Below are 27907 nucleotides of genomic sequence, written 5' to 3'. Positions count from 1 at the left end.
TCAAAGTCAGTTCATGCCCTAATTTCTGTCGCTTTGATAAAAGGCCCTGAAAAAAGCCAGCTTAGGGAAGGACAGGTTTGTTTGGCCCACGTTATGTTCCGTCATTGCAGGGACATGGAGGCAGTAGCTCATTCATGGTGGCCAGGCACAGCACATCCCAGAGCAGAGAGAAAGAACGCATGTGTGCCTAGTGTCAGCTTTCTTCTCTGCTCTTCTATAGTCCAGGGAATGGTGCCAACATGTCACTCACTTTCGGGCTAGGTCCCACCTCCCCACCCCCACCCCCACCCATCAATTAATGTAATCAAGACAACCTCCTACAGGCATTCCCACAAGCCAACCTGAACCAGAAACTCTCTCTTCTCTAGTGATTCTAGGCTGTGTCGAATTGACAGTTAAAACCAACCGCAACACCCTCCACATAAGAGCAGAGACCGGGCTGAGCCCAGAGGACTGGCTTCAGAACTCTGCTCCATGTGGTGCCTCAGTACCAGTGCCACTCAAGTCCCTGGAGTCCCAGGGACACGGCTGGGGCTGAGCTTCTCCCCAGTCCCTTCACCTGCAGCCAGGTCTGTCTTCTGAGTGGGGATGGTGGGAACTCTGTCCTCAGGTAGGGCCTAGGGATAGTGAAGAAATGGGAGGACGAAGGCTGGGCCTCCAACCACAAAGTATGTGCTGTGGATTTGGGACCTGAGTGACTTGGTAGTGAAGGGAAGCTGTTGGGGTCCCATGGGCACATTCTGCTCCTGGACAGGTCACTTGTCCCTCACCACAGCTTCTTTTACCATCTTCCTGCAGCTAGCCTCAGTGGGCTTCCAGACCATATTGAGCCCGAGGAGTGCCCATCACTATAGAGATCAGTCGCAGGAGGCGGGCAGGCAGCCAGGAAGGAATCTGGAGGAGCTAGTCAGGGCCAGGTTTGCTGCTTTCTCATCTCCACAATTCTAGAAGCTGTGCCTTTTCTTTGGCTTTGTATTTTAGGAAGGTTTTGTTTCTCTTTGTTTTGTTTGGGATAGGGTCTCCTGTAGCCTGGGCTAGCCTCCAGTTCTCTGTGTGATGTAGGTGAAGATGACTTTGAACTTCTGACCCTTCGGTCTCCACCTAGAATCGCAGGCACGCACCTGGTTTACGGAGAGCCAGGAGTTAAACCCAGGACTCTGCGCATTGGACAAGTTCCTACACTAAGCTACATCCCTGCCCTCCTTCCCATCCCTGCTTTATTCTTTCAAACAGGGCATTATACTGTAGTCCTGATTGGCCCAGAATTTACTATTTTGCCCAGGCTGACCTCAAACTCGAGGTAATTCTTCTGCCTCACCTCCATGTGCTGGCATCACAGGCACTAGACCCCATTCCTGGCCACCACTGCCATCTCACTCAGCTTCAATACAGAATTAGCTGAGGTTCTTCTGGTCCCTAGCAACCAGGCACCCCAGAGTCTGTCCTTCAGGAGTTGAGTTTGGATCCATCACAACCCTCAGCCCCTAGCTACATTTCCTCCATGGCAGCTCTGCCTCGCTTCCTCCTAGTCAGGCCACCGCGCCCAGTACTCCGCATTCGAAGTGGGGGGAGGGCTGGGACCTGAGTGTAGCTGGCATTCAGCCGTCCTCCCTGCCGTGGCACTATTGATCATCTAGCTTCGGGGCCCGATCTCTAGACAGGGATTCTCAGCTGTTGAGCCTCCCAGCTGACCAGTGTCCATACTGACACACCCTTGTCCAGTGAGTGCGGGGGCACCATCAGGGCACCTCCGCTCACTTTTCAGAACCCCAAGACGGGCCCGGTGATCGCTGGGCCAAGCCATCTCACTGATTCTGTTTTGGCTCCGTGTGGCTGGCCACCTGGAGGTCAGTACGCAGGGTGAGGTCCATCTGGGTCCCCACGGAGGCTTCTGCAGCCAGCTGCTCAGCCAACTCACAGGAGGCATGGGGGCCAGAAACGCCTTCTAAGGTCATCGCTCCCATTCCCCGCCTCCAAGCCAGAAAGCCCAAGGAGGGATAGGCCATGTCTTTTTCTGTATCTGTCAGTCATTCACATCCTGGTGCCCAGAAGGGTCCTTGGGGTGTGTCTGCCTGCCCTCTCTCCTGGCTCTTGTTCACTTCCTGCTGTGGTGGGAACAAGTGACCTGGTGAGTTGTCCTAGGTGACCTCTGGGATGCTCCACTCTGCTGGTGTCCTTTCGGGATTGGGGTGGATTGTCTGACCTCCACTGTCTAGATGGAGCTGATGTACACTTTTCAGTGGTTTCTCTGACCTTCAGGGGGAGAAAACATGCTTGAGGGCTTAGCCACCTGCTTGGTACCGGCTCAGGCAGCAGCATCTTCATTTTCTGCAGTGTGAGGCTGAGAAGGGATGATGTTCAGATCCCAGGGCCAGATGGGGACAACGATGCTTAGCTTTTTCAAAGAGCAGTGATGAGGACCAGCGAGACAACTCAGTGTGTGAAATGCTTGACACACAAGTCTGGTGACCTGAGTTCAAGCCCCAGGACCCACAGAAAGAGAACCAGCACCAAGAAGTTGTCCTTTGTGGAGATCGTATACGCACATGCGCGCACACACACAAACACACACACACAATAATAAGAAGAAGAAGAAGATTGTATTAATTTTTAAAAAGAATAAACTGAGCAGTGGTGGTGCATGCCTTTAGACCTGGGTACTAAGAACTGAGGTCACCCAACTCGAACTCAGGGCTGGAGATGTGCCAACCTCTCAGCTGGCGCTGCCCTAAGAAGAGGAAGAGAAGGGCATCCATGGGTGCTCCGTGTTGGGTCCTTCAACCTGAATTCTCTAAGTTGCCACCCCACTGCTTCTGGGCAACCACCAGGAGGCACAGGGCCAAGTTCCACTGAGCCCAGCCCTAGGTCCCTCAGCCTGCAGGTCTTGACATCTCAGCAGCCTTACAGAGAACCTTCGTGGGGTGATGTTTCTTCCTCGTCCTCTTCTGGTTTTTCCAGGCAGGGTTTCTCTGTGTAGCCCTGGCTCTCCTGGAACTTGCTTTGTAGACCAGTCTGGTCTTGAACTTAGAGATCCGCCTGCCTCTGCCTCTCGAGTGCTGGGATTAAAGCCACATACCACCACCACTACTGCCTGGCTAAGTTTCTTCTTATTCTAATTATATTATTATTAGTTTTCCAGTCTGCATCAGTGTTTCCTGGATCCCAAGCTGTCCTCAAATCAACATACAGTCGAAGATAGCTTTGAGCTCTTGAGTCTCCTGCCCCCAGCTTTCCAGTGTTTGACATTGTAGGTGTGCGCTACTACACCTGATTTTATTAGTGCTGGGGTTCAGCCCCAGGGAATTATAGGTGTGCACTACTACACCTGATTTCATTAGTACTGGGGTCCAACCCCAGGGAATTATAGGTGTGCACTACTACACCTGATTTCATTAGTACTGGGGTCCAACCCCAGGGAATTATAGGTGCGCTCCTACACCTGATTCTATTCAGTGCTGGGGTTCAGCCCCAGGGAATTATAGGTGCGCTCCTACACCTGATTCTATTCAGTGCTGGGGTTCAGCCCCAGGGAATTATAGGTGTGCACTACAACACCTGATTCTATTCAGTGCTGGGGTTCAGCCCCAGGGAATTATAGGTGTGCACTACAACACCTGATTCTATTCAGTGCTGGGGTTCAGCCCCAGGGAATTATAGGTGTGCACTACAACACCTGATTTTATTCAGTGCTGGCGTTCAACCCTAGGGCTTTTGCATGCTGGGAAAGTGTCTTACCAACAGAGTCCCAGCCCCAGCCTTGGGGTTAAAGCTTCAAAGAAGGCAATCCCCCTGAGATCTCAGTCCCATGGCCCCTTCAAGGTGGACTAGCCCAGCTGCTGTCTGCCAGCCTGTGATGGGACAGGAGCTCGGGTCCCAGTGCTGTCACAGCCGTCCGACCCATCCTAGTCACTTCTGGGTAAAAAGGGACCTGAAAACGAAAGCCCACAAGCCGCCGCCCCACACACACACAGAGGCTTCAACAAGGGTCATGTCTGTGACTAAAAGCCAGATTGTCCCCCTTCCTTCACACAGATCTAGACTGAGTACTGGGGCAAGCTCAGGAGTGGAGCCCAGCTGCTGGCTGTGGGTGGGAGGAGAATCAGGGATAGAGATCATTTGTGGGGGGACCCCTGCATCAGCTGCAACTCTCTGCTTGCTCCTCTTTGGGGGGATTTTCTAATCTCTGGCTTAAGGGGTAGCTCGGGGCTGAGGCCTTAGATTGGAGAGGGAAAGAACCCCTCCTCCCCTGTCCCACAGGCCAGGCTGGAGTTGAGGGAAGGGTCCCTTGAGCACCTAACTTGTCTCTACCTAGGGCCCGCTTGCTGACCCTGCTTCCTGATAGGCCAGTCCCCTCTCCTCCTCCCCCTGGGTCCTAGGGTCTTGAAAGTGCTGGCCGGCTATGGAAGCAAGTACTTACACCTCTTATGTGCTAGGTCCTCCACCAGAGCATGGGAGTGAGATAGTAGAGTATTGTGTGTGCAGGGCTCACTGAGCAGTGGAGATACAGACAGTTTCACCCCAACACCTGTTCACCACTGCAGGACTGTGTGATATGATGTCCTTAACTGCCATGCTCTGACTGCTATGGGAAAATATGTCGTTATTTTCTCTGAACCATTTTAGTTTGTAGGTGAATCGCCTGCACCTTCTAGAGAGTGCTAACAGGCCCAGGAGGCAGAAAGCCACTCCGCCTGTGTTTTGTGTTTGAGGACAGTGACATCCCAGAGAGGACAAGTGACTCTAAGCCTGCTGAGCTGCTGCGCTTTGTCCACTGCAGCTCTGACTCCAGAACAGTCCCAGCAGGGTGTGCTCTCTGGGCCTCTGCTCTGGGCCGCCACGCATGCCACGAACACAGTCGGGCTCACGCCAGAGTGGGCTCAATCAGGTGCTGCTCAGGGGAAGATAGGGTCTCACTGTGAGCTCTGAATGGCCTGGACCTTCCTGTGTCCTCCGATCTGAGCTCAAACTCACACGATTATAGGCATCATCCCGTGTCCAGCGGGCAGGGTACTTTTGACTCTGTCTCCCTGCTGCTGTCCGAAGCAGGCTCACGCTGCTGGTAGTCTCAAACGTGATAAGTTAAGAGCTGGAAGTGGCCCAGTGGCCTGTTGGTGCTATCTCGTCTCCCACACCTGGGACCATGCATCCTGCGATCACGGCCATCTATAGGCCGTTGCTATGCACTAGCCTCTAACCACTGTTGTTAATCCCCTAGTAGCCTGAAGACGGTGACTGTTAAATCATATGTCCAGAAACAAGGCTCTGTGGAGGTCGGTAGTTCACATCTGAGATCACAGTGTCTGGAAGACAAGGAGAGTTCAAGGCCAGCCTGGGCTATAGAGTGAAAATGTCTTCAGATAAAACAAAGTATAGAGACACAGGCCTGTAAACACAGCACCTACCCGAGTTCAAGGCCAGCCTGGGTCCATGGTGGAGTCAGAAGAGGCACAGCCCCATAGGTGGCAGAGGCAGACACATTGGAGAGCCACTCTGCCATGCACCGGGGACGGCCTCTGACTCGTGGGGTGCATCCCACAGGTGCCCGTGTCTGTGGCCATGATGTCGCAGCAGATGCTCACCCCTCAGCAGATGCAGCAGATCCTGTCACCCCCTCAGCTGCAGGCCTTGCTGCAGCAGCAACAGGCGCTCATGCTCCAGCAGGTGAGACTAGCCCCAGGGCGGCACCCACTCCCTCCCTGAGCCTCACTGAGGACCTCTGCTGTGGCAGAAACCAGAAACACTACCCAGAGAATCCTCTGCTACCTCCCACCCTTACGTCCCACATACTGGCCTCACTTCTGTCTTTAGAACTCTTGGGGAGCAGGGTGAAGTATGGAACACCATGCTCTCCATACCCCCAACACACACTCAGAAACATACTGAAGAGATCCCATCTCTCTCTGCCTGGCCATGTTTGTGGAACACTTTTGCCCTGCCTGCGGGAGCCTTGGCCAGGCAGGGCTGGGTTTGCACCTAGCAGCTCCTGGATTGGCAGCTCCAGGGCTAGCAGCTCCCGGAAACCGCCCCTCTTCTTCCTTCAGCTGCAGGAATATTATAAGAAGCAGCAAGAGCAACTCCATCTGCAGCTCCTCACCCAGCAGCAGGCTGGGAAACAGCAGCCCAAGGAGGTGAGTGACTGCAGAGCCGTGCCCAGATATTCCCTGCATTCTCTAGTCCCAACACTGGCAACCAGCCTTCTTTAGTCTGATAAAGAAAACTGGCCTTGTGGGAAGAGTTGGAAAACCAGGAAAACATTGGGAAGGGAGGTTCAAGGAAGAAGTTAGGGGTGGACATTCACTTGCCTCCAACTCCTTGTACCCATTCTTTCTCTCCTTGCCTCAAATTGTGTGTCCCTATGTGTGAAATCACCAGATATGTCTGATGGTCTTCGCTTATATCCAACAGACTCATGTCCTACCATCTTGCTGCTCACCCTGTCCCTTAGTGAGCCAGCTGTCCCATGCAGAGGACCCTCAGCAGTGTGCCTACCTCTTGCACCTTAGCCTGCCCTGTCTCCCAATGCCTTGTGCAGCCCTCACCAGCTTATTCTCATAGCTCCCCAGCCCAGCGTCTGCTCTACCTCCTGCCACAGCGCATCCTGAGGGGTTACAGCAGGTGCCTGGTGTCCCAGACTTGTCTCCTTCTTGACCAAACTGTGGCCTCACTTCAGGGTGCCCCTTCCCAGAGTGCTGCTCTGATGGTTACCAGGCCCTCCCCGCCCCTGCCTCTCTTCCAGTGTGCTTTCAGCTGCTAAGATCTGTGTTTGAATCTAGGCTCTTTATCCTCTTGTCTCAATGAATTGCCACCCCTAATGCATACCAGGCCACTCCCCAGGGCAGGCAGGCAGAGATACCTGGCCTCTCAAACATCCAGGACATGATTGGCTCTCTGGACTCAGAAAACTTGCTGACAGCCTGACCTGTCAGTGCCTGTGTGAAGAACTGAATGGGGAGGGGCGGGGAGCCCTGTACTCAGGGAACCAGGAGTTTGCACCTAGGCGGTGTTGGCCACTGTTCTAGACCATGCTGAGGCTGGTCAGGTCCCATCCCCTTCTTTAGCACTGTGTCTGAAAAGCAGAACAGAATGAGATGGAGGTGCAGAGTCTCCACCACCCTAGAAGAAGGGGGGCTCTGGGCATGTGGGAAGGGTCTCCTCCAGGTGGGAGTGGCCCCCAGATCTGACAGGCTCATCCATCACTGTGATGAGAACCCCCCCACCCAGGCGCACAGCTGCCGTGTGGATAGCAGAAGCTGCCGCCAAGGAGGAGGAGGAGGGAGGGAGGAGGGAGGGCGTCGTGCTGCGTGTCTGGGTCTGGCTGTGTGTGTTTGCGCGTGTGCGTGCGTGCGTGCATGCGTGTGTTTACTGCGAGAAGGCATGCAGCCCTATGGAAGCTGGGCCGGGAGCAGAGAAGCTGCAGCTGCAGAGGCCACCACGACAGCTTCAGGGGCTGACAGGCCCTGGGAGGGGGTGGCGGCGGCATGGGGGCCAGATGGCACGGCCGAGGCCGACAGCACCCCTCTCTGCCCACCCCCTCGGGCTCCCTCCCAGGCTCTGGGGAACAAACAGCTGGCCTTCCAGCAGCAGCTCCTGCAGATGCAACAGTTGCAGCAACAGCACTTGCTCAACCTACAGAGGCAGGGGCTGGTCAGCCTGCAGCCTAGCCAAGCCTCAGGGCCCCTCCAGGCCCTCCCGCAAGGTGAGCAATGCCCCACCCCCGCCCCCAACCCTGCAGCTTTCACCAAACCCTGGGTGAGGCACAGGCTCTGTGTATTGTGCTCCCAGCCAGCCAGCCTCTCTCTCCTGCAGCAGCCGTGTGCCCGACAGACCTGCCTCAGCTGTGGAAAGGCGAGGGTGCCCCAGGGCAGCCCGCTGAGGACAGCGTCAGGCAGGAGGGGCTGGACCTGGCCAGCACAGCTGCTACTGCTACCTCGTTTGCCAGCCCCCCCAAGGTCTCCCCACCTCTCTCCCACCACCCCTTACCCAACGGACAGCCCACTGTGCTCACATCTCGGAGAGACAGGTATGGATGGCCCTAGGGCACAGCACGTGCCCAGGCCCTGCTCTGGGTTGTGCCTGGAACCCCAAGAGTAGAGCCTTGGTGGGGTCTGAGAGGGAGGGAGGGCTGGAGCTCAGGGACCCAGGAGTTTACCTCCTCCCTCTGGTGTACAGAATGGGAAGCCAGCTGTAGGACAAAAGCTGGACCCAGGGTTGCTGAGGGAGGGGCCTTCGGGCTCTGATCACTAATGTTTTCATCTCTTTCCAGCTCCTCCCACGAGGAGACCCCCAGTTCCCACCCCCTTTATGGACATGGAGAATGCAAGTGGCCAGGCTGTGAGACCCTGTGTGAAGACCTGGGCCAGTTTATCAAGTAGGTGTCACCCAGCCCTTCCCACTGTCACCTGCAATCCTAACGTCCCAGCCGAGTGGAGCTGCAGGGTGGCCTAGCTCTTCCCCTGCTTTCCCTGCCCCCCATATTCCTGCTGGCAGCTCCCCACCAACACCCTCCCACCCCAGAACAGGGGTGTCAGTGGAGGAAGCCTATCTCTCCGCATCCTAGAGAGTGATGGCCAGCCGAGGACAGGCAGGGTGGGAGGCAGACAGGCGGCTGGCAGCAGGCGGCCAGCCGCCACCACAGTGCCAAGCTCTGTCACTGACGGATTAACTCCGCTGTCTCCCGGACCCTTGCTGCATCAGGGTCAAACAAATTGTTTTCACGCTTCGTCAGAGGTTTACTTAATTAGTTCATTTGCAATTAGATCTCTCTGTAGCCCGGTTTTAGCTAAGACATCAAAGGAGGCTGAGGAGAAAGCTTCCTCAATTGCGCCCCCCCCCGCCCCCGCTTTGTTCCACCCTTTCTCTTCGTTTCTCTTATTCTGTCTGCTTTTCTGGCTGAGGACTGGCTGACAGAGTCGGGGTGGAGGATGGGTGGCAGAGGTGAAATAAGACAGCCCAGGGCTCACTCTCTCCCCTGCTCTCCTCCTCTCTAAGACACCTCAACACAGAACACGCTTTGGATGACCGGAGCACAGCCCAATGCCGCGTGCAGATGCAGGTGGTCCAACAGCTGGAGATCCAGGTGTGACCCACGGGTGTGCGGGGAGAGCCACACAGTTTTGCCCATCAGGGCAGGCAGTGTCCTGTGAGGGTCCTGTGGTCAGAGCCAACATCTTACATTCTCTGGGTCTTAGTTAGCATAGTGTGGGGTGAGGACTGGTGAGTTGTTTGAGGCTATGTGCTTTATATGCTACTTAAATACAAGGCTGGGTGAGTGGCTAGTGTACAGACCTGCTTCGTGCCGTGCTCCTCCAGCCATCTAGGTAGCTCAAGGAGTCCTCAGAGCAGCCCGCCATGCCTGCACTAACACCATCCCCAGTGACACATGCACAGAGCATGGTACCTTTCAAGTGGCCACTCAGCGAATGAAGGAATTGGGATTTGAACCAGATACCCTGGCTCCTGTGTGGAGTCCTTAGTAGTCAGTCAGCCAACCACGTTTAACCTGGCTCCTAACAGGGCGCCCTGTGAAGAGGGTAGTTGTAAAAGATGCGTCAGATTTATGAATGGAGGAAGTGAATCATTCATCCATTCCCACGTACCTTTTCAGTAGTGAACCAGGCAGGCCGTGGGGTGGTGTTCGGCCACAGATTCTGCCTTCCCTGGGGAGAAAGAGCACATTGCTGATGGGAAGAAGGGTGCCCGTGTGTAAGAGTGGTAAAGTCTGAGCCGGGACAGGATGTCAACATCCCGACCCTGAAGGTGTGGAGTTTCAGAGGGACAAAGACACAGGGAGCAGGCACCTCTGTGTGCATGCGTGCGTGCGTGCGTGCGTGTGTGTGACGGAGAGAGAGAGAATGAGTGTGCATGTGATTGTGTGTAAGAGTATATGTGTGTAATTGTATGTGTGAATGTGTATGTGGTGCACATGTGAATGTGTCTGTATGGGTGTGAGTGTGTGTAAGAGAGAGAGTGTGTATGAGTGTGTGTATGTGAGAGAGTGTGCGTGGGTGTCGAGGCTTTCTGGGGGAGTACTCTGGTGAAGATGGCATGTAGGGATAAGGACCCATTGCCTTCCCTTACAATGCCCCTCTTTGCCTGTGTCTTTCACAGCTCGCCAAGGAGAGTGAGCGGTTGCAGGCCATGATGGCCCATCTGCACATGCGGCCTTCAGAGCCCAAGCCCTTCAGCCAGCCAGTGAGTGCCCCCGCGTCCCTGCATGCCCTAGACCCTTCCCCATTACTAACCACTGAACCCAGTTCCTCACTCCTCCTCTTTCTCCAAGGTGACCATCTCTGCAGACTCATTCCCAGATGGCCTCGTGCACCCCCCAACTTCAGCGGCTGCCCCTGTCACACCCCTGCGACCCCCTGGCCTGGGCTCTTCATCTTTGCATAGCGGGGGCCCTGCTCGCCGGAGAAGCAGCGACAAATTCTGTTCCCCCATCTCCTCAGGTGAGGCTGCTGTGGAAGGAGGGGTGTTCCCTCCCCCAGGCAGGTCCCCGGTCTGACTGCCTCACCTTCTGCCTGTCTCCCCCAGAGCTGGCCCAGAATCATGAATTCTACAAGAATGCTGATGTCAGGCCCCCCTTCACCTACGCCTCCCTTATCCGCCAGGTAAGTGTGGAAGGCAGGAGGGTTGTGGAAGGAAAGCTAGTTGATACCTCCAAGAGGGTTCTGGGACCCTCTCCTCTGGTCTTTTGCCTGCAGCTCAGAGTATATTCCCATTAATTTTTGCTGTCTGTAGCCACAGTGCCATGCTCATTTCTGCATACACACACTCAGCCTCCTTCCTCTCTGTCCCTTCTTTCCTGTCCATACCCCTCATGTTCTTAATGCTCACATGATATTCATAAACACATAGACATACTCTGACACATGTGTCTGCTCTCCGGGACTTCCTATAGGTGTGCATTCTCTCCCATTCTCAGGGTGCACTTTGCCCAAATAAGGATAAATTCCCAGCCACTTCAAGAACGGCGCTCATTCACTTCTTCCAGATAGGGCATGTGGAGCCCTATTTCCCCCTCACCCCCAACCCCAGCAGAGGCTCTTGTGTCCCGCGTGCACTTGCGCAGGCTCTGGAGCTGGGCTCCCAGTATCCTCAGCCCCTCTTAGCTCACTGGCCTTGCTGGGACGTCCAGCCTACCTCTCTCTGGTCCTGCATCCACCCATCTGGTCCATACCTATTGCAATGGGTCTCCTCTCCTGTGTCTGAGGTGACAGAGAGGGGCAAAAACACAGGGCTCTGAACTCTCCAGGAGTAAGCTGAGGGTCTCTCTGCCCTTTCCTTGCTTGCAGGCCATTCTGGAAACTCCGGATAGGCAGCTGACTCTGAACGAGATCTATAACTGGTTTACCAGGATGTTCGCCTATTTCCGGAGAAACACCGCCACCTGGAAGGTGAGGCCTGCCCCTCCCCTCGTTCTCACTTCTTAAACCTCCACATCCCATGGAGACCCAGGCTACCTAACAGTTTTTCCCCTCAACAGTCCTGCAGAACTATCCCATTAGGGCCATAGACACCCCAGCCACACACACACACTTCTTAGCAGGAGGTGTGGAGTATTCATAACGGCCCTTTTGTGAGTTGGGGACTTGCCACATTGCCCAGGCTGGTCTTAAAACCCTGGGTTCAGATGATCTCCCTGCCTCCAACTCCCTGAGTGCCAAGATTACAGGTGTGCGTCACCACACCCTGTTAGGCAGTGCTGGGCATAGAACCCAGCCCTGTGTGTGCTAGGCATACAGAGGGACTTGCTTTTAGTGACTTTGTCCAATCTTGTGCTGTCACTTTAAGAAAAAGAAATCACCCCCTTCCTAAGGTACTTCCAAGGTACAAAGAACCCAGCCCCCTGAGGCAGGACAGCAGAAGGGTGAATTTTTGGTAGCAGGTCCTGGGCTGAATCCGTAGGTACTTCATGGGTCTAGATTCCAAACTAAAGGCTCGTATAATGTCCTGGAGGAGGTTGCAGGTATATGGCCCAGATACATGGGTGGAATGAGCCCCGTGGACCATTCCCGGGACACACATGGGCATTCACAAACTACCCAGTGTACCAGTAGCAGGGAGATAATTGTATCTATCCAATTAGAAATTTAACACTTTCAGCCATAAAAGCATTTTCCTAGGAGACCCTAGGAAAATGGGACACAGATGTGGTCTGGGACCCTAAACCATTCTCTAGTCAAGACGAGGTATGCGTGCGCACACTTTGTGTGACTTTCACTGTGCAGCAAGGTGGGAAGGTGGTATCTGAATTAAGGAGGAAGGAGTATTGGCCCCTTTGTGAAGTCTGAACACTGGAGAGGGCGTCCCTATCTCAGAACTCTTAATTGTATCCTGGCTCTCGGGTCCCCCTGCTGGCCAGTGAAAAAACTGCAGCGAAACGAATCCTCTCCCACAGTGTTGCCGGTCTCTCAACACGTGTACCGCCAAGCCCTGTGTACGGTCTGCGGTTGCCTAGCCTTTTCCACCTTGGTAATATACAAAAGGTTACTAGAAGGACCTTTCACATCATCTTCCCTTTCCTATGCCAAGCTCCCAAAGCTTAGAGATACTATGTGGCAGAGACAGCCATTCCGATTGGCTATGAGTGATGTCACTTCCTGGCAACCACAACCCTGCTATCTTTTTGAACCAACATCACGTTCTGGGGCCACCTGGCCCAGCCTCCAACCTCCAGGCCAGGTCGGAAGGCAGGCTTTACAAGTGATACAATCACATCATCTAAAATTTAATACGATATAGAGCCTAGTTTCTATGTGGAAGGTGGTCAGGTGGCTTTCTTGGTTTCTCAGTGACCATGTTAAAACAACTCATCTGGTCAGTTGGCCTCCGTCTCTGTTTCATCCCTCACACACACTGGTCCAGATACTCAGGGTGCCTGTGTTGCTACCTGTACCACCCAGGGACCCCATACTGCCAAGCCACATCTGGTCAGACTATGTTGGCTTTAGAGCCACAGTGTCTTTGAGAATTCTTTTCATCAGCCAAACTTCATTCATGTATTGGGGGAAGCTGTGGTTTCTTCCCTCTGTTCCTGTTCCGTCTACTTTTCACTTCCTCCAGGTCATCTTCCTCTACTTTATTTGGGTTTCTAAGTCCCATCCCCACCCCGTCCGGCCCCCATCCATAAATAAGGCTTCTACTTCAGGCTCAGGGCATCCAGGCTTAGAAGTGGGTGTAGGCCAGGCCAGCTGCCATTTCTTGGGGACAGAGCCACCATCTGCCAAGCCAGTGGTCCCCACCAGCCCTCCCATGTCCATCCCCTCCTAGGACCAGTGTTGTGGGCCCATCCTTTTGTTTACGCAGCCTCCGCCAGACCCCTTAAATTGCCGTTAATGTTTCAGCGTAACGAATTAGTCTCTCATCACGAATCAGGCTTCGAAACGAGGGAAAAAAGCCCCGGCGAGGCCACCCTCGGAAATTGGGGTCATTCTCATTTGCAAAGCGGAGGATCGGAGCCCCGTAATGCGGGCAAATTTATTCTGAGGCAGGAGCCCCGGCGTGATTAGGCCCTTTGTAATTATCGCTCCGTGAGATTCCACTCCAGCCGCCCGCCTCCCTCGTGGATTAGCAAGCGAGTCGGAAAAATACACAGGATTTAATTAGAGGCAAATTAAAATTGGTAATGAAATCGGGCCAGTTGCAAGAGGCAAGAGTTGGATGGGAGAGAGGGAGAGGGGATCTCCAGGGGCACCCACTGCCCGCCCTGCCCGCATTCTTCCCCCTTCAGAAATGTAAAGAGGAGATAGGAATGGGGCGAATGGAGGAGGCTGATGGGGGACAGGTAATGGGGACAGGGCTGGGGCTGGTGGTGAGAGGCAGAAAAACTGAGAGCAGAGAGTTAGGGAGGTGGGACCAAGGGACCTGGGGACAGGGATCAGGGCCCTCATCCAGGCTTCCAGAGGGAATTAGGCCCAGCAACCCCCCGCCCATGTGTCCTACCAACCAGGTGACCTCAATTTCTGAAGTTCCCCCGTCAGGAGAAGGTGGTGGTAACCTTGTCATGTTGTCTCACAGCTGTGACTTTAGACTGTCCTTTCAAGTTAGCAGTTGGTTTCCACGTGCATTTATTGGGCTCCACTGTATGCCTGTGCTCCCAGGAAGCTGTCTGTTCAGAGCCACAGCACAAAGCCTCAGACTCCTTAGGGCTTCAATAAAGGCTGTGAGGACCATGGGTCAGTCGCAAGTCCAGAGTTCCTTGTGTACCTGAGGTACAGTGTCCCAACTTCTCTGAGTCACCAGGGTCCTTAAATCAGGTCTTAAAATCAGAAGCTAGGGAACTAGAGAGATGGCTCAGCAGGTAAGAGCAGTGGCGGCTCTCCCAGAGGACCCAGGTTCAATTCCCGGCACCCACATGGCATCTCATAACCTTCTGTATCTCATGTTCCAGGAATCCAACATATTCGCACAGACATCCATGCAGGCAAAACACCAATGCGCATTTTAAAAAAATCAGAAGTCAGGAATGACAGCTGCCAGTTTTGAGAACAGGAAAAGGCGCGATTTCATTTCCCAGGCTGCAGCATTTTCTTTTCTTTCTTTGGAGACAGGGCCTCTAATGTAGTCCTGGACCTCTTATATAGTCCTGGCTGGCCTGGAACTCCCTGTATAGACCAGGTTTGTCTCTGCCTCCCATGTTAAGGCATAAAGCCATGTACCACCACATCCTATCCAAGACAACACTTTCCGAGATGAGGCAGAAGTAGGAGCTCCTGGAAGCAGGTGCAGTGAGAGCCCTCCCTCTTGCCGCCCTTGGGCGGGGTACGTGGTTGTTGCTCCCTAGGACGTGAAATGAGGGACCTTTGCGGGACCTTGGGGGGGTTTTCCGTGTGTGTTCACTGGAATGAAGGTAAGCCCCATTTACTGCATCCCTAGAACGCCGTGCGCCACAACCTCAGCCTGCATAAATGCTTCGTCCGTGTGGAGAACGTCAAGGGGGCTGTGTGGACCGTGGATGAGCGCGAATATCAGAAACGGAGACCACCAAAGATGACGGGGTATGTGGGCCCCCCGCTGGGTGAACTGGGTCAGGCCGGCCCCTGCTTCTCAAGGACACTGGGCTCCAAATGCTACCCTGAAAGGGAAATGTGGGTGTCGAAGGTGGGGGAGACCAGTGCTTGGCAAGCCGTGGATGTGATGGACAGTCCGGAGATGGCGCTGACAGCTTCTGTTCTCACTTCAGGGGGGACAGGGTGCCAGGGAGATGACGCCCATAGTAGTCATGGCATGGCCAGAGCTGGGATGTGGGCTGAGGTGACAGCTGTCAGTCATAGGAGAACCCTGGTCCCCGCCCTATTTCACAGAGGAAGAGTTGAATGGGGAGGGCAAGGGGCTGGCAGGAAGCCACACAGCAGGTTGGTGGCAGAGCTGGGTCCAGGACCAGATATCACGTGAGGTTTGAGCTCCTTCACCACACAGTAGGTCAGAGGTCAGAACCTTACCTACCATCTCGTATACACATCTGCCAGAGGAGGCCTGAAATAGGCTTAGATACCCTTTCTCTTTCTTTTTTAAGATTTATTTATTTATTTATTATGTATGAATGCCCTGTCTGCATGTGTGCCTGCAGGCCACAAGAGGGCACCAGATCCCATTATAGGTGGTTGTAAGTCACCATGTGTTTGCTGGGAATTGAACTCAGGACCTCTGGAAGAACAGCCAGTGCTCTTAACCTCAGAACCATCTCTCCAGCCCCAGGCTAAGAAGATACCTTTAGCACCCAATGTTTCTGCTAACCAAGCACAGCCTTGCTGTGCAGCTGCAGGGATACAGGTGCAGGGTAGACTGCAAAATGCCCTACTGTGTGTCTGCAGCCGCCTCCGCACTTGGCGGTATCATCTCATGCCAGCCTGGATCCTGGTGCCTCTGCTTCTCCCCCGCGGTGTGAGTTCTGAGAGGTTCTGTGAGAGGCAGGCAACCCCAGCCCTGGCGTCCCCAGAACCTCTGGAACAGAAGGGCCCCTTTTGGTGCATGGTGTTCCAGGGGGACAGGTTTGAGCACAGGTTCAGTTCAGGAGTTCCAGAAAGTGGACATCCAGAAAGGAGCAGTATAAGCTCTAGATCAGACTTTGTTGCCAAACTCCAGAAAATAGGCATGCCGGTACAGCTCTGTTCCCGGGCTTCGGAGGCGGAAGCTGGAGGATCAGGAGTTCAAGGCCAGCCTCAGCTACAGCACTTCAGTGACCAGCCTGGGCTATGAAAGAGACCTGTTTCTTTTTCTTTTCTTTTTTTATGTTTTTGTTTGTTTGTTTAGACAGGATTTTTCTGGTTTTCTCTGCCTTCCCTGTCATTCACTCTGTAGACTAGGCTGGCCCAATACTGTCTGCCTCTGTCTCCTGAGTTCTAGGATTAAAGGCGTGCCCCTCAGCTGAGATTCTGGGGGTGGGAGGATGATGTGAGAGAGAGACTGGTCACACCCTGTGAAAAGGGAGTTCTGGAAGTACTGATCCTACCTTCCAGCCCTTGAGCAGTCAACGCTAAGGCTTGTGGTCCCTGCTCCATGCAGGGCTGTGAGCAGAGCAGGGAGAATGAAAAGGACCTGTCCCTAACCCCGCAGCTTCTCCTGGAGCAGTGGAGGAGCCAAGTACATCTGTTCATTCTGGCCTAGAATCGGGGGGACAGTCGGTCATGTGTAGACCAGTGACTTGAACTCATCTTCTCTCCCCTAGGAGCCCCACCCTGGTGAAGAACATGATCTCTGGCCTCAGTTATGGGGCACTTAACGCCAGCTACCAGGTGACTGAGCCCACCTGCCCCCCTCTGCCTTGCCCCTGGTTTTGCCTTACCTTCTCCCCTACAGTTGGGGGTAGGTGGGGAGGAGGGTGAAGACTCCCCATTCTTGGCCTCAGCCCTCCGCCCCCTGCCCTAACTAGTGTGTACCTCTGATTTGAAGCCTGGGTTTGAAAAGGGTGGACATAGCACAGCCAGTGGCGTTCCGTGCCTCAGCCCATCACTCTAGGGTCCTCTCCCCAGGTTGGAGTGGGAGGTGTTGCTGGGTGAGAACAGTTTTCAGGGGAGCTGGGAGGTGGGGTGAAGGGTTCTGTCCGGGGTGTGTTGGGGAGTACTGCCCAGATAGACAAGCGTGGCATCCGCACGAGGGCCCTGGCAAGTGGGAAGGGTCTCCAGCCGCTGATAGCCCGTTCCTGTGTGCTTTAGGCTGCCCTGGCAGAGAGCAGCTTCCCCCTCCTCAGCAGTCCTGGCATGCTGAACCCTGGCTCAGCCAGCAGCCTTCTGCCCCTCAGCCAGGATGACATGGGTGCCCCTGGGGAGCCACTGCCCAGCAATGGGAGCAGCAGCCCCCCTCGCCTCTCCCCTCCTCAGTACAGGTGAGCTCACACAAGCCCCTCAGATGTGGAAGGTGGCTCATCCATCCTGCCTCATCTCTGCAATGGACAAGTGGTCTCTTCCACCTCATATTCCTCCCCACAGTTCTCTCTTCCCTTCCCCACCCCTCCTTCTTTCTGTACTCTTCCTTCTTCTCTATCGGTCCTCCCACTTCTGCATCTCCCAGAGCCTGGGGGAGGGGGATCTCAGATGATGGGATCCTGGCAGGCAGGATCCTGAGTTTCTGAATGAACCTGTGGGAGGACGGGGAACCCTGGCAGCCACATGCTCACATAACCCTTTCCATCAGCCACCAGGTGCAAGTAAAAGAGGAGCCTGCTGAGGCAGAGGAAGACAGGCGGCCGGGGCCTCCCCTGGGTGCCCCCAACCCCAGCACTGTGGGGCCTCCGGAAGACAGGGACCTGGAAGAGGACCTGCCAGGCGAGGACATGTCCTAAGGGCTGAGTGGGCAGGCAGGGCAGGCCAAGACCCTGCCGCCCAGTCCGGACCCTAGCCCACCCACCCCACTCTACAGCCCCCTCCAACCTCAAGGCACTTCGGGGACTCAGACGGGGGAGATCTGGGCCAGCAGCTCCCTAAGCCACCTGACTGACAGACGCCTGGGGGCAGGCACATCCCTGCCCCTGAGAGGACACAGAACCCTTGGCCCGGGACCTGTAGAGGACATGGAGGGCCCAGACCCTCTCAGACCCTCCCTGTATCCCAACCACCACCAGCAGCAGGGCCCTCCTCCCCCACCAGTGCTCCCTTCCAGGGCCCCTCAGCACAGGGAGACCCGCAGGCGGGGCTGAGCCACCCTGACATCCCTGACCTTCATCTCCTGCCCTAGCTGTGGCAGAGGTTTCTGGCCAGAGGACCCTTCCTGGTTCGTCTTCCCCTTGACCTTTCCCAACTGTGAAGATTGTAATTCTCCAGCCCCAGCTCCCTGCTCAATGGGGCAAGCAGACTGGGAATGCCGCTGCAGCCCAGCCCCTCAAGCTGCTGGCGTGGGGCAAGTTGTGCCCTTCCCTTCCCCCACACACACCTGAGAAGGACCCAGATGAAAACAGGCCTCCACCCTAGCCTGTTTGCCTGGTGCTCCTGCGGCACCCCAACTTGAGGAAGCACTGAGGGATCCCCATGCTGGGCACCTTCACAGCTGTGTGCACAGGCGGCCTCTGGCCCGAGCATCACAGTACAGGAGAAAGCCAGGCGGGAACCATCCTCAGCCCCAGCCTGCAGGTCCCCCTCTCCCTGCACTGGGGTCCTCTCACCCCCTCAGCACCTGTACCCCCCCCAGTTAAATGGATGACCAAAGACCTTTCTTATGCCGGAAGCAAAAACCAAATCTTTTTGTTGGCTTTTTCCTTTGTCGCCTCCTGAGCACCCTGCCCACCCCTCTGCACCCCGGCCCCAGGCTGGAAGCCATCCCTCCACTTAAGTTATTGTTTAAAACCAAAGTTTACAGTGTCTGTTGGTGGCAAGACCCTCTCCTTCCTCTCCCCCAGGGTCTAGGGGTCCTGCCCACTTCCCCTCTGCTCTACCCCCGACCTAAGGAGAAGGGAGAGGGCAGAATCCTGCCCCCAACCCTGGGCTGCTTTCTGGGGACTCTTCAGACCCCTGCAGAGGACCAAGTCCCCATCGTGCTGGGAGTGTGGATTCTAGCAGACTCTAGAGCTGGAGAAGTTGAGACTCCACATAGGGGGACCCACAACCCAAGGCCATGGACTGGGTGTCAGGGATGCCTAGAGCACCCTGCGACAGCCCCTACCCTGAGAAAGACTCCTTGGACGTTTCCCAGGAGAACCCCACATCCACCGTCAACCCCTATCCCACCACCCCACACAAGCCGCCCTCCTGAGAGGCATGGGGCCCTGGCCTTCCCCGTGTATCCCCACCTGTGTTCCGTTTGACCAGCACAGAAATATTAAAGTCCTCTATTTACCGGGCCCTGTGTGTGTCACCAAGGCGAGGGAAGGGAGGGCCTTTGGAGCCAGAAGACTTGCTAAAGACAGGAGTGGCAGGCAAGCCAGGCCTGTGAATGTGTCCAGGGCACAGGCCATCCTGGGTCCCTCTCCCAGCTGGCACCCTGCACGAACCAGGCTTCTCCTAACCCTGAGTCCTGAGCGCCAGACCCTTGTGCGGTTTGGTTGCTGACGGCACTCTTAGCCAGGGTCCTCTGCTGTCATGTCACCTGAGTGGGCACGTGCATCGTGACTCCAGGTCCGTTACTGTTGGCCCTGGGGTGCACCTGTGTCTGCAGTGACCTAGTCAGGTGGTTCTGGGCTGGGAAAAGAATGGTCTAATCCACTCGGGACCCTGGAGAGTGAGGGGACGGGCCGGGAGAAAAGTGGCTCAGCCGTTAGTCCCAAGGTGAGTTCTGTCCGTGGGTGACGCCCCGCTTTGAACGCTGCTCACCGGGGCCTCCTCTGGCTTCCTAGTGTTAGCCCGCGACGCTCAGGAAGCTGCTCAGTCGGAACGAGGGGGAGGGGCACAGAAGAGAAGTACCAGACCTGTGAAGGCAATCGCCCTGCAAGCCACACGCTACTTCTCAGTTTCTGAGACTCAGACCGCAGCCAACCTCGCCTGCCAACCTTCAATCTTGCTTCTAACCCTAGCTCACTGGCCCCTCTCCCTCACACGGTCTGAGATGAACTCTGTCCATCCACCCGCCCACATACACCATCCAGAGGAACAGCTCTTCTTGGAGACAGACAGACACGCTGCTTGTCCTGCTGGTCACCTGACCCTGGCCACCGCAAAGGCAGTGTACACTTACTCAGGACACCACCTTCTGCAGTCAAACCTTAACATGACCTTTGCTCTCCTTTCCTCTTTCCCGCCCCCAGAGCCCCAGGAGAATCCAGGGATCTCGACTGTGAAGCACCAACTCCATTGCCCTGCAAAAATAGGCGCTGCTCTGAGAGTTATTCCCAGTGGTACTCTGCTTACTCCAAACCCTAACAGGGACAAGATGGCACCCTTCCCCCACCCCCAATACTCAAGACAGTTCTCCCAGCAGTCTAACTCCAATTTCTCTTGCTTTAACTAAAATCCTAGTGGCTTTTGGTTTTGCATTCCCGTTCTCCCATAGATGGTGGCAAATGTCTTGTCAGTGTGGAGAAGTAGGTCAGCCTCCGGTGCTGATGAAGACTGTCCTACAACATAGGGCGTTTCTAGGACCACTGACCTTAGAAACTCATGTTACCTTTTCTGTGTTTGAGTCAGGGTTTTCCTATATAGCCCTGGCTGTCCTGGCACTTGGTCTAGAAACCAGGCTGGACTCGGACGAGTCTCCCCGTGCTAAGGTCACAGACGTGTGGCACCGTGGCCAACACTAGTCTTAATGCCAGTCTGCCTTGCCTCTCGGTCACTTTTCCATCAGGAAGTTCTCCACGCTGTCTAGCTTCTCTCCTTCCTAGTGTCCTTTTTTTTTTTTTTTTTTTTTTACTGAGTCTCTGACTTTTTTTTTTTTCTGGTTTTCCAAGATAGGGTTTCTCTGTGTAAAAGAACTCGCTGACTCTTGTCTGTCTCTGCCTCCCTAGCGCTGGGACTGAAGGCGTGTGCCACCACCGCGCGGCTATGTTATCTGTTTTGTTGGAGGTTATTTTATGTTTATGAATAATTTGTCTGAATGTGTGTTAAGTGCCTGCAGAGGCTAGAAAAGGACATTGCATCCCCAGGGAATGGAGTTCGAGATGGTTATGGGTCACCATGTGGGTGCTGGGAACCCAATTCCAGCCCTCCGCAGGAGCCGCCAGCACTCCTAACTGCCGAGCCGCTTCCCCAGCCCGAGTCTTCCCGCTATTGATGGGTGTTGGCTGCGGCCAGCCAGCAGCTTGTCCTGGTTTTAGCATTCCTGCGCCGGACTCTGGGCGGGGAGGGCTCCTTGCACACCCAGGGCGGGCTTCCCTTTCAGAACCGCCACCCTATCCCGGGCCTGCCACCCGCAGCCCACAGAGGGCGCTCCAGACAAAGCAGACCAGCTACAGTCCACAAAAATTCTGAAGGAAGGAGGAAGAATGTGGAGACCCAAAGTCAGAGACCTCCACAAGGAAGGATGAGTTCTAACAGTAATATATACCCGTGGCCTGTACTCGTAGTCCCAGCCCATGAGAGGCAGGAAGATCAGGAGTTCAAGATCGTTCTAGTTCGTATATCATAGGTCAGTCTGGGCTACATGAGACCGTGTCTCAAAACCAACCCTCAAAAAACAAAAACAAAACAAAAAAACTAGCGTTTAATGAGATTTAATATGTCCTGCATGCTTCTAGAAGCTCTGTGTTTGATTCCCCACAACTCTAGACTAAGTACCGTATCCTCATTTCTTAGGGAAACTGAGGCATGGTCTAACCAGCTAGCAGGTGGCTCAGAAGACATGGTTGCTCGTGCCTGTAATCTAAGCATTCAGGAGGGTGACCACCATTGAGTTCAAGGCTAGCCTGGGCTATAGAATGTGAGGAAGTGGGGGCCAAATTTGTCCCCTGGGGAAGGAAGGAGGGACACTTGGTGCCTACTGCTTCTTTGGTGATGCTCAGCAGAGAAACTGAGAGAAACGAGAGCGCCTCAGAGGCAGGATTTAGACAGTGGCTTTCTGAGCCCCCAGCTGATGTTCTTCTCCAGGCTGAATGAGGTAAACCTGGGTTTGCAACAGAGCAAGGCTGAACCGCCCTGAGGAAATACTCTAACAGGGCCTTCTGCAGCACCTCGGGGCAGGCAGACAAAGGCAGCCTTGTCTGAGGTGGGAGTCGGCAGCCTGGCTTTGCTCGCACACAGTCAGTGATTGGTTCACACCCAGAGGCCCCTTCCACGGGGTGCAGAGCAGTCCCACCCTCGGGGCCTGGTCCCCTCGCCTGTCCTCAGGAGCAAAAGTTTAGGAAAACAGGGCTAGCGAGATGGCTCCTGGGGAAAGGGCGCTTGCTGCCAAGCCTGAAGACCCGAGTTCAATACCCAGAACCACATGGTGGAAGGAGACTGATTCCTCCGTTCGGCACACTGGAGTCCTCCTCCCCCAGTAAAATAAATAAATGATGTAAAAAGCAAAAGTTTCAGAAAGAGCCTGTCCCTGTGCCTGCCTGGTCAGAAAGGTTCATTATCCTCGCAGAGGGTCCAGACAGGCATGGGGCTGGCCGTGCCAGGGTGGAATGGGCATGTCCTACGAGGGTCCCTGCTTTCCTGGGACCTGGATTGGCCCCAAGTTGGCCACTACCTGCCCTGAGGGACAAGTCGGCAGGACAGTCACAAAGATGTCTGTCAGGGTGGAGTTGCTTCTATGGCCCAGAAATAACGGAGATAGGCAAAGCCTTGAGGGCAGTAAGCTGGGTAGTGCTAAATGTTGGTTCAAGAGAGGGGAACTCAGGTGTGCTACAGGTTCCAGTGTAGTGGGCAGCAGAGGAAAGGGCCAGGCAAGGTCCCCGCAAGGTCAAGGTTAGAGAAATAATGAAAAAGTTAAGGGGTGGGGGGGACAAAACAGAATGCTTCCATTATTAGCATGTTTGAAAACATCCATGGCAATGTCCTATCAGGTATGGACATGCAACAGAGATTTAAGGAATTTGCAGGAGTAGCAAGAACTCTCGGAACCTGGTTGTCTTCCAGGGGAAGGGGATATAAGGGAGGGGGGAGTCTCCAGGGGTTTCCTATAAGCTGCTAATGTCGTTTGAGCTGGGCAGAGAGAACTCAGAGCTCATTTTAGAACAGAAAGAGACTGAGGCAGGAGGATGGAACTTCACAGGCCAGCTTGGGCCTGTCTCGACATACATGACCCTTTCTCAAAACATAAATAAGAAATAAACACGAATAAAAAAAGAAGCCAGGCAGTGGTGGCACATACCTTTAATCCCAGCACTCAGGAGGCAGAAGCAAGGAGATCTTTGAGTTCGAGCCCAGCTTGGCCTACAGAGTGAGTTCTAGGACAGCCAGGGCTGTCCTGTCGGGGCCAGGGGAGTGGAGAAGAACTGGGGTCGGGAGGTGAAGTTATTAGTTAAACCTGGATTCAATTGCTGGGACCCACATGGTGGGAAACCAGCTCCTGAAAGTTGGCCTCTGAACTCTGCATGCACACCACAGCACGTGTGTACGCGCACGTGCGCGCGCGCGCGCACACACACACACACACACACAGTAAACAGACAAACGTGAGAGCTGAGGTAGGCTGGGAGAGGGGCACACACCTGTAACCTGACATCTTCGGGCTGAAACAGGAGACATAGCAAGTCTGAAGCCAGCCTGGACTATATGAGACCTTGTCTCAAAAAGAAGAGGAGGGAGGGACAAGGAGCCAGACATGATGGTGTGTGCCTGTCCTGTAATCTAACCACTCAGGAGACCAAGGAACTGGAAGACAGCTTGGGCTACCTCATCTCAGAAAGAGCCGACGGGGCTGGCACAGCTCAGCAGGGAAAGGCACTTGCTGCCGAGATCTGAGATTCCCCAGGACCCACATGGTCAAAAGAGAGAACCGACAGCCACAGGTTGTTCTGTGACCTCTATATGCACGCAGTGGCATGCACCCCCCCAAGAACAGACAAATACTCAAAGTTTTCGCCCAAGCCTGAGATATACCTCAGTGGCTACAGCCTTACACATTAGCATTCAGTGGTGGAGGAAGAGGTTGTTCTGAGGTGAGGCCTACATCCCAGGTCCTTACCCACTCACCAAGTCAGGACAAAGCAGATTAAGTCTCACCTGGCCTTGGAGACGGTAGAACACCTAGCCGCCTTTGCCAGGTGGACAGATAGACCTTGGTGAAACTCATCCGACCCAGATTTGTCTATGGAGCAAGAGGTCGGCCATGAAAGAAGCATGAAATAAAGACAGGGAGAGTCTCAAAACACAGAGCCAGGAGAGAGGGCTAGCCCAGGCCAGCACAGAGGCCCTAGAGGCAGAGGCCTGGGAATGGCACCCAAGGACAGAACACCCCAGAAGACAGTCAGCTGGGGAGCCAAAGGAGGGGAGGAGCATTTGGCTGAGGCTGTGTTCTGGAGACTTTGGTCATGAAGGGGAGAGAACAGACTTCAGATGACAAGGGGAAGGGACAGGGCTTCAGCTCTCATCTAGGGTGACTCCATTCCTTGTAGAACAGGATTCTGAGTTCTCACGGGTCAGGCCTCCCTCTTTTTTGAATCATCTCTTTCACGCCCCATCCCACCCCACTCTCTCCATCTTTGCCCTACCCCTTCAGTTCCCCAACACACACTCGTGCGCACACACACACACACACACACACACACACACACACGAAGCTCTGCTCCGAACTCAGTTCAGCACAAAATGCTTAGGAAGAGGAATGGGACCCTGGGGTGGTCTGGAAACCATCTCTGGGCGTTTGGAGGAGAGGAAATGGGGAGGGAGTCCCTTCCATCAACACAGGCCTGAGCCTAATGGGTTCCCTGGATAAGGCGTGACTCTCTGACTCTTGGGGCTCCCAAGGCAGGGGTAGGGAGGGGAGGGCTCAGCACAGCAGCTTGAGTGTGAAGTTTCCTAAGTCCTCCCCTCCAGGGACCTGCCCCTACCTGCAGCTCTTTTCTACAGACATGCCCCACCCCACCCCTGCAGCGCCATTTTTTCCCTTCAGGTTTCTCTGAGAGAAGCTGGCTGTCATTGTCTCCAGAAGCTGCTCCAGGAGGCCATTCTGTTCCTAGCTGCCACAGGCGCCACCAACCCAGGCCTGATTTTGTGTCTGTGTCAGAGAGGACCCTTATCCCAGAGCATACAGCCAGTTTATGAGCATTAACTGAGCCTGCTTGACACCCAGTGCAGTGTTAACTGAGCCTGCTTGACACCCAGTGCAATGTTAACTGAGCCTGCTTGACACCCAGTGCAGTGTTAACTGAGCCTGCTTGACACCCAGTGCAGTGTTAACTGAGCTTGCTTTACACCCAGTGCAGTGTTAACTGAGCCTGCTTTACACCAAGGTTCAGCATTAACTGAGCCTGCTTGACACCCAGTGCAGTGTTAACTGAGCCTGCTTTACGCCCAGTGCAGTGTTAACTGAGCCTGCTTTACACCCAGTGCAGTGTTAACTGAGCCTGCTTTACACCAAGGTTCAGCGTTAACTGAGCCTGCTTTACGCCCAGTGCAGTGTTAACTGAACCTGCTTTACACCCAGGTGTAGTGTTAACTGAGCCTGCTTTACGCCCAGTGCAGGGTTAACTGAGCCTGCTTTACACCCAGTGCAGTGTTAACTGAGCCTGCTTTACACCAAGGTTCAGTGTTAACTGAGCCTGCTTTACGCCCAGTGCAGTGTTAACTGAACCTGTTTTACACCCAGGTGCAGTGTTAACTGAACCTGCTTTACGCCCAGTGCAGGGTTAACTGAGCCTGCTTTACACCCAGTGCAGTGTTAACTGAGCCTGCTTTACACCAAGGTTCAGCGTTAACTGAGCCTGCTTTACGCCCAGTGTAGTGTTAACTGAACCTGCTTTACACCCGGTGCAGTGTTAACTGAACCTGCTTTACACCCAGTGCAGTGTTAACTGAGCCTGCTTTACGCCCAGTGCAGTGTTAACTGAGCCTGCTTTATACCCAGTGCAGTGTTAACTGAGCCTGCTTTACACCAAGGTTCAGTGTTAACTGAGCCTGCTTTACGCCCAGTGCAGTGTTAACTGAACCTGCTTTACACCCAGGTGCAGTGTTAACTGAACCTGCTTTACGCCCAGTGCAGGGTTAACTGAGCCTGCTTTACACCCAGTGCAGTGTTAACTGAGCCTGCTTTACACCAAGGTTCAGCGTTAACTGAGCCTGCTTTATGCCCAGTGCAGTGTTAACTGAACCTGATTTACACCCAGGTGCAGCATTGACTGAGCCTGCTTTACACTGAGGTGCAGTGTTAACTGAGCCTCTGCCAAGGTTCAGTGTTAACTAAGCCTCTGGTTTACACCCAGGCTGGTTCTGGGGGCTCTGGGGAGCACCAGTGACCACTAGTAGACCCGGGCCTGGAGCCTTATAGGGGTCACAGAGTAGATGGCAAAACGACCACCACTGTGTAGTGACGTAAACTATTAAGTAAAAAATTAGCACTCCGCAGGGGCTGGGGTGATGGTTCAGTCAGTCACATGCTTGACCGCACAAGTGTGAGGACTCAAGTTTGTTCCCAGAGTTTGTCCTAAAAATTAAATAAATAAAAGGCATGGTGCATACTTGAAATCCCAGCACTGGAGAGGCGACACAGGAATCCTCCCTGTTGGGGTACCCTACTCAGGGGAGCCCCAGGTTGGAAAGACAGCCTTGTCTAAAGAACTAAGTGATTGGCTTCTGAGGAATAATGGCTGAAACACACATGCACACGCACACACACAGAACTTAAAAGACTTGAGAAGACCCTACTCCAGCTGGTCTACATAGTGACGTCCTCCTTCCCCATCTCCACCAAAGAAAAGAACTCGTTCCAGGCCCTGCCGCTCTAGGCAGCTTTCCACGGGGAGAGTCCTCCTGATACTTCCAAGCACCTTCATCATTTAAGGAGTGTTATTAATATTTGACAGCGAAGGCCACAGAGAAGGGAGGATAAATAATGAAATGTAGCCTATCACTCACACATTCTAAACCTATTGAGATGTCCTGCATTCAAGACACTGATGAGGTCTTAAAATACAAATGGGTTAGACAGTCTCTCTCCTCAAGGAACCGGGAAGTCAGCTGACAAACAGAAGCAGGGGCAGGGGCCTGGGAAAGGCTCTGGCTGTGTGACTCCTCTTGGGCATCTGAGCGGAGCCAGGGGGAGGGTGTGGCTGGGCAGAGGGAGGATTTGAAAGGGAGGCTAGAGGCTGCTTCAGAACCGCCTGCAAGAGAGGCAGGAGGGCTCCGCCTGGACATACAGACTGGAGGCAGATGGTGGAAGCCGCTGCTCCGCCCAGAAATGCGGACTTTTGTTCTGGACAGCATCAAATATGTTTGTGCCAAGGCCTGGAAGGGTTGTCCAGTTTATGTATGATGGTTCTGACAGCCGTCCCCTCAAATTTTATTACGTTGCTTTGTGTGTGAGATGTGTGTGCATCATTGTGTGTGATGTATGTGCACCATTGTGTGTGAGATATGTGTGTACCATTCTGTGTGTGTGACGTGTGTGCACCATTGTGTGTGAGATATGTGTGCACCATTCTGTGTGTGTGATGTGTGTGCACCATTCTGGGTGTGCGACGTGTGTGCACTATTGTGTGTGAGATATGTGTGCACCATTCTGTGTGTGTGGTGTGTGTGCACCATTCTCTGTGTGTGATGTGTGTGCACCATCCTCTGTGTGTGATGTGTGTGCACCATCCTCTGTGTGTGATGTGTGTGCACCATCCTCTGTGTGTGATGTGTGTGCACCATTCTCTGTGTGTGATGTGTGTGCACCATTCTCTGTGTGTGATGTGTGTGCACCATTCTCTGTGTGTGATGTGTGTGCACCATTCTCTGTGTGTGATGTGTGTGCACCATTCTCTATGTGTGATGTGTGTGCACCACAGCATACACGTGTGAATGAGAGGTTCTTTCATTTGTCTCTGCTGGTCACCATTATGTCCTCTAGGACTCCAAGCTGCCTGGCCCTGGAACTTCTAGGCATTGGTTCTGTCTCCACCTCTCTCTGCAGCAGGGGC

The 27907-nt window shown here is 54.2% G+C and overlaps 1 protein-coding gene across 2 annotated transcripts in view; it reads left to right on the top strand.

Moving 5' to 3' along the window:
• Foxp4 (forkhead box P4) overlaps positions 1-19272 on the top strand; it is a 54571-nt gene extending 35299 nt beyond the window's left edge. Inside the window, exons 4-17 of one of the 2 annotated variants that reach the window (XM_041655762.1) lie at positions 5539-5661; positions 6042-6128; positions 7549-7696; positions 7810-8020; positions 8264-8368; positions 8989-9076; positions 10108-10191; positions 10280-10448; positions 10534-10610; positions 11295-11396; positions 14878-14999; positions 16670-16736; positions 17157-17326; positions 17635-19272. In XM_041655762.1, the coding sequence (XP_041511696.1) occupies positions 5539-5661; positions 6042-6128; positions 7549-7696; positions 7810-8020; positions 8264-8368; positions 8989-9076; positions 10108-10191; positions 10280-10448; positions 10534-10610; positions 11295-11396; positions 14878-14999; positions 16670-16736; positions 17157-17326; positions 17635-17782 (1701 nt within the window). In that variant the 3' untranslated portion in view covers positions 17783-19272. Of the gene's footprint in view, positions 1-5538; positions 5662-6041; positions 6129-7548; positions 7697-7806; positions 8021-8263; positions 8369-8988; positions 9077-10107; positions 10192-10279; positions 10449-10533; positions 10611-11294; positions 11397-14877; positions 15000-16669; positions 16737-17156; positions 17327-17634 lie in introns of both variants that reach the window. The other variant, XM_041655761.1, reaches the window with a different exon arrangement.
• The last annotated feature ends 8635 nt before the right edge of the window (positions 19273-27907 follow it).

The sequence above is a fragment of the Microtus oregoni genome, unplaced genomic scaffold (genome assembly GCF_018167655.1).
Source record: "Microtus oregoni isolate MIOR12 unplaced genomic scaffold, Mior012 000007F_ref0000211, whole genome shotgun sequence".
NCBI classification, from domain to species: Eukaryota; Metazoa; Chordata; class Mammalia; order Rodentia; family Cricetidae; genus Microtus; species Microtus oregoni.
Note: the sequence above shows the minus strand (reverse complement) of the source record. Positions and strands in the feature narration are given on the sequence as shown.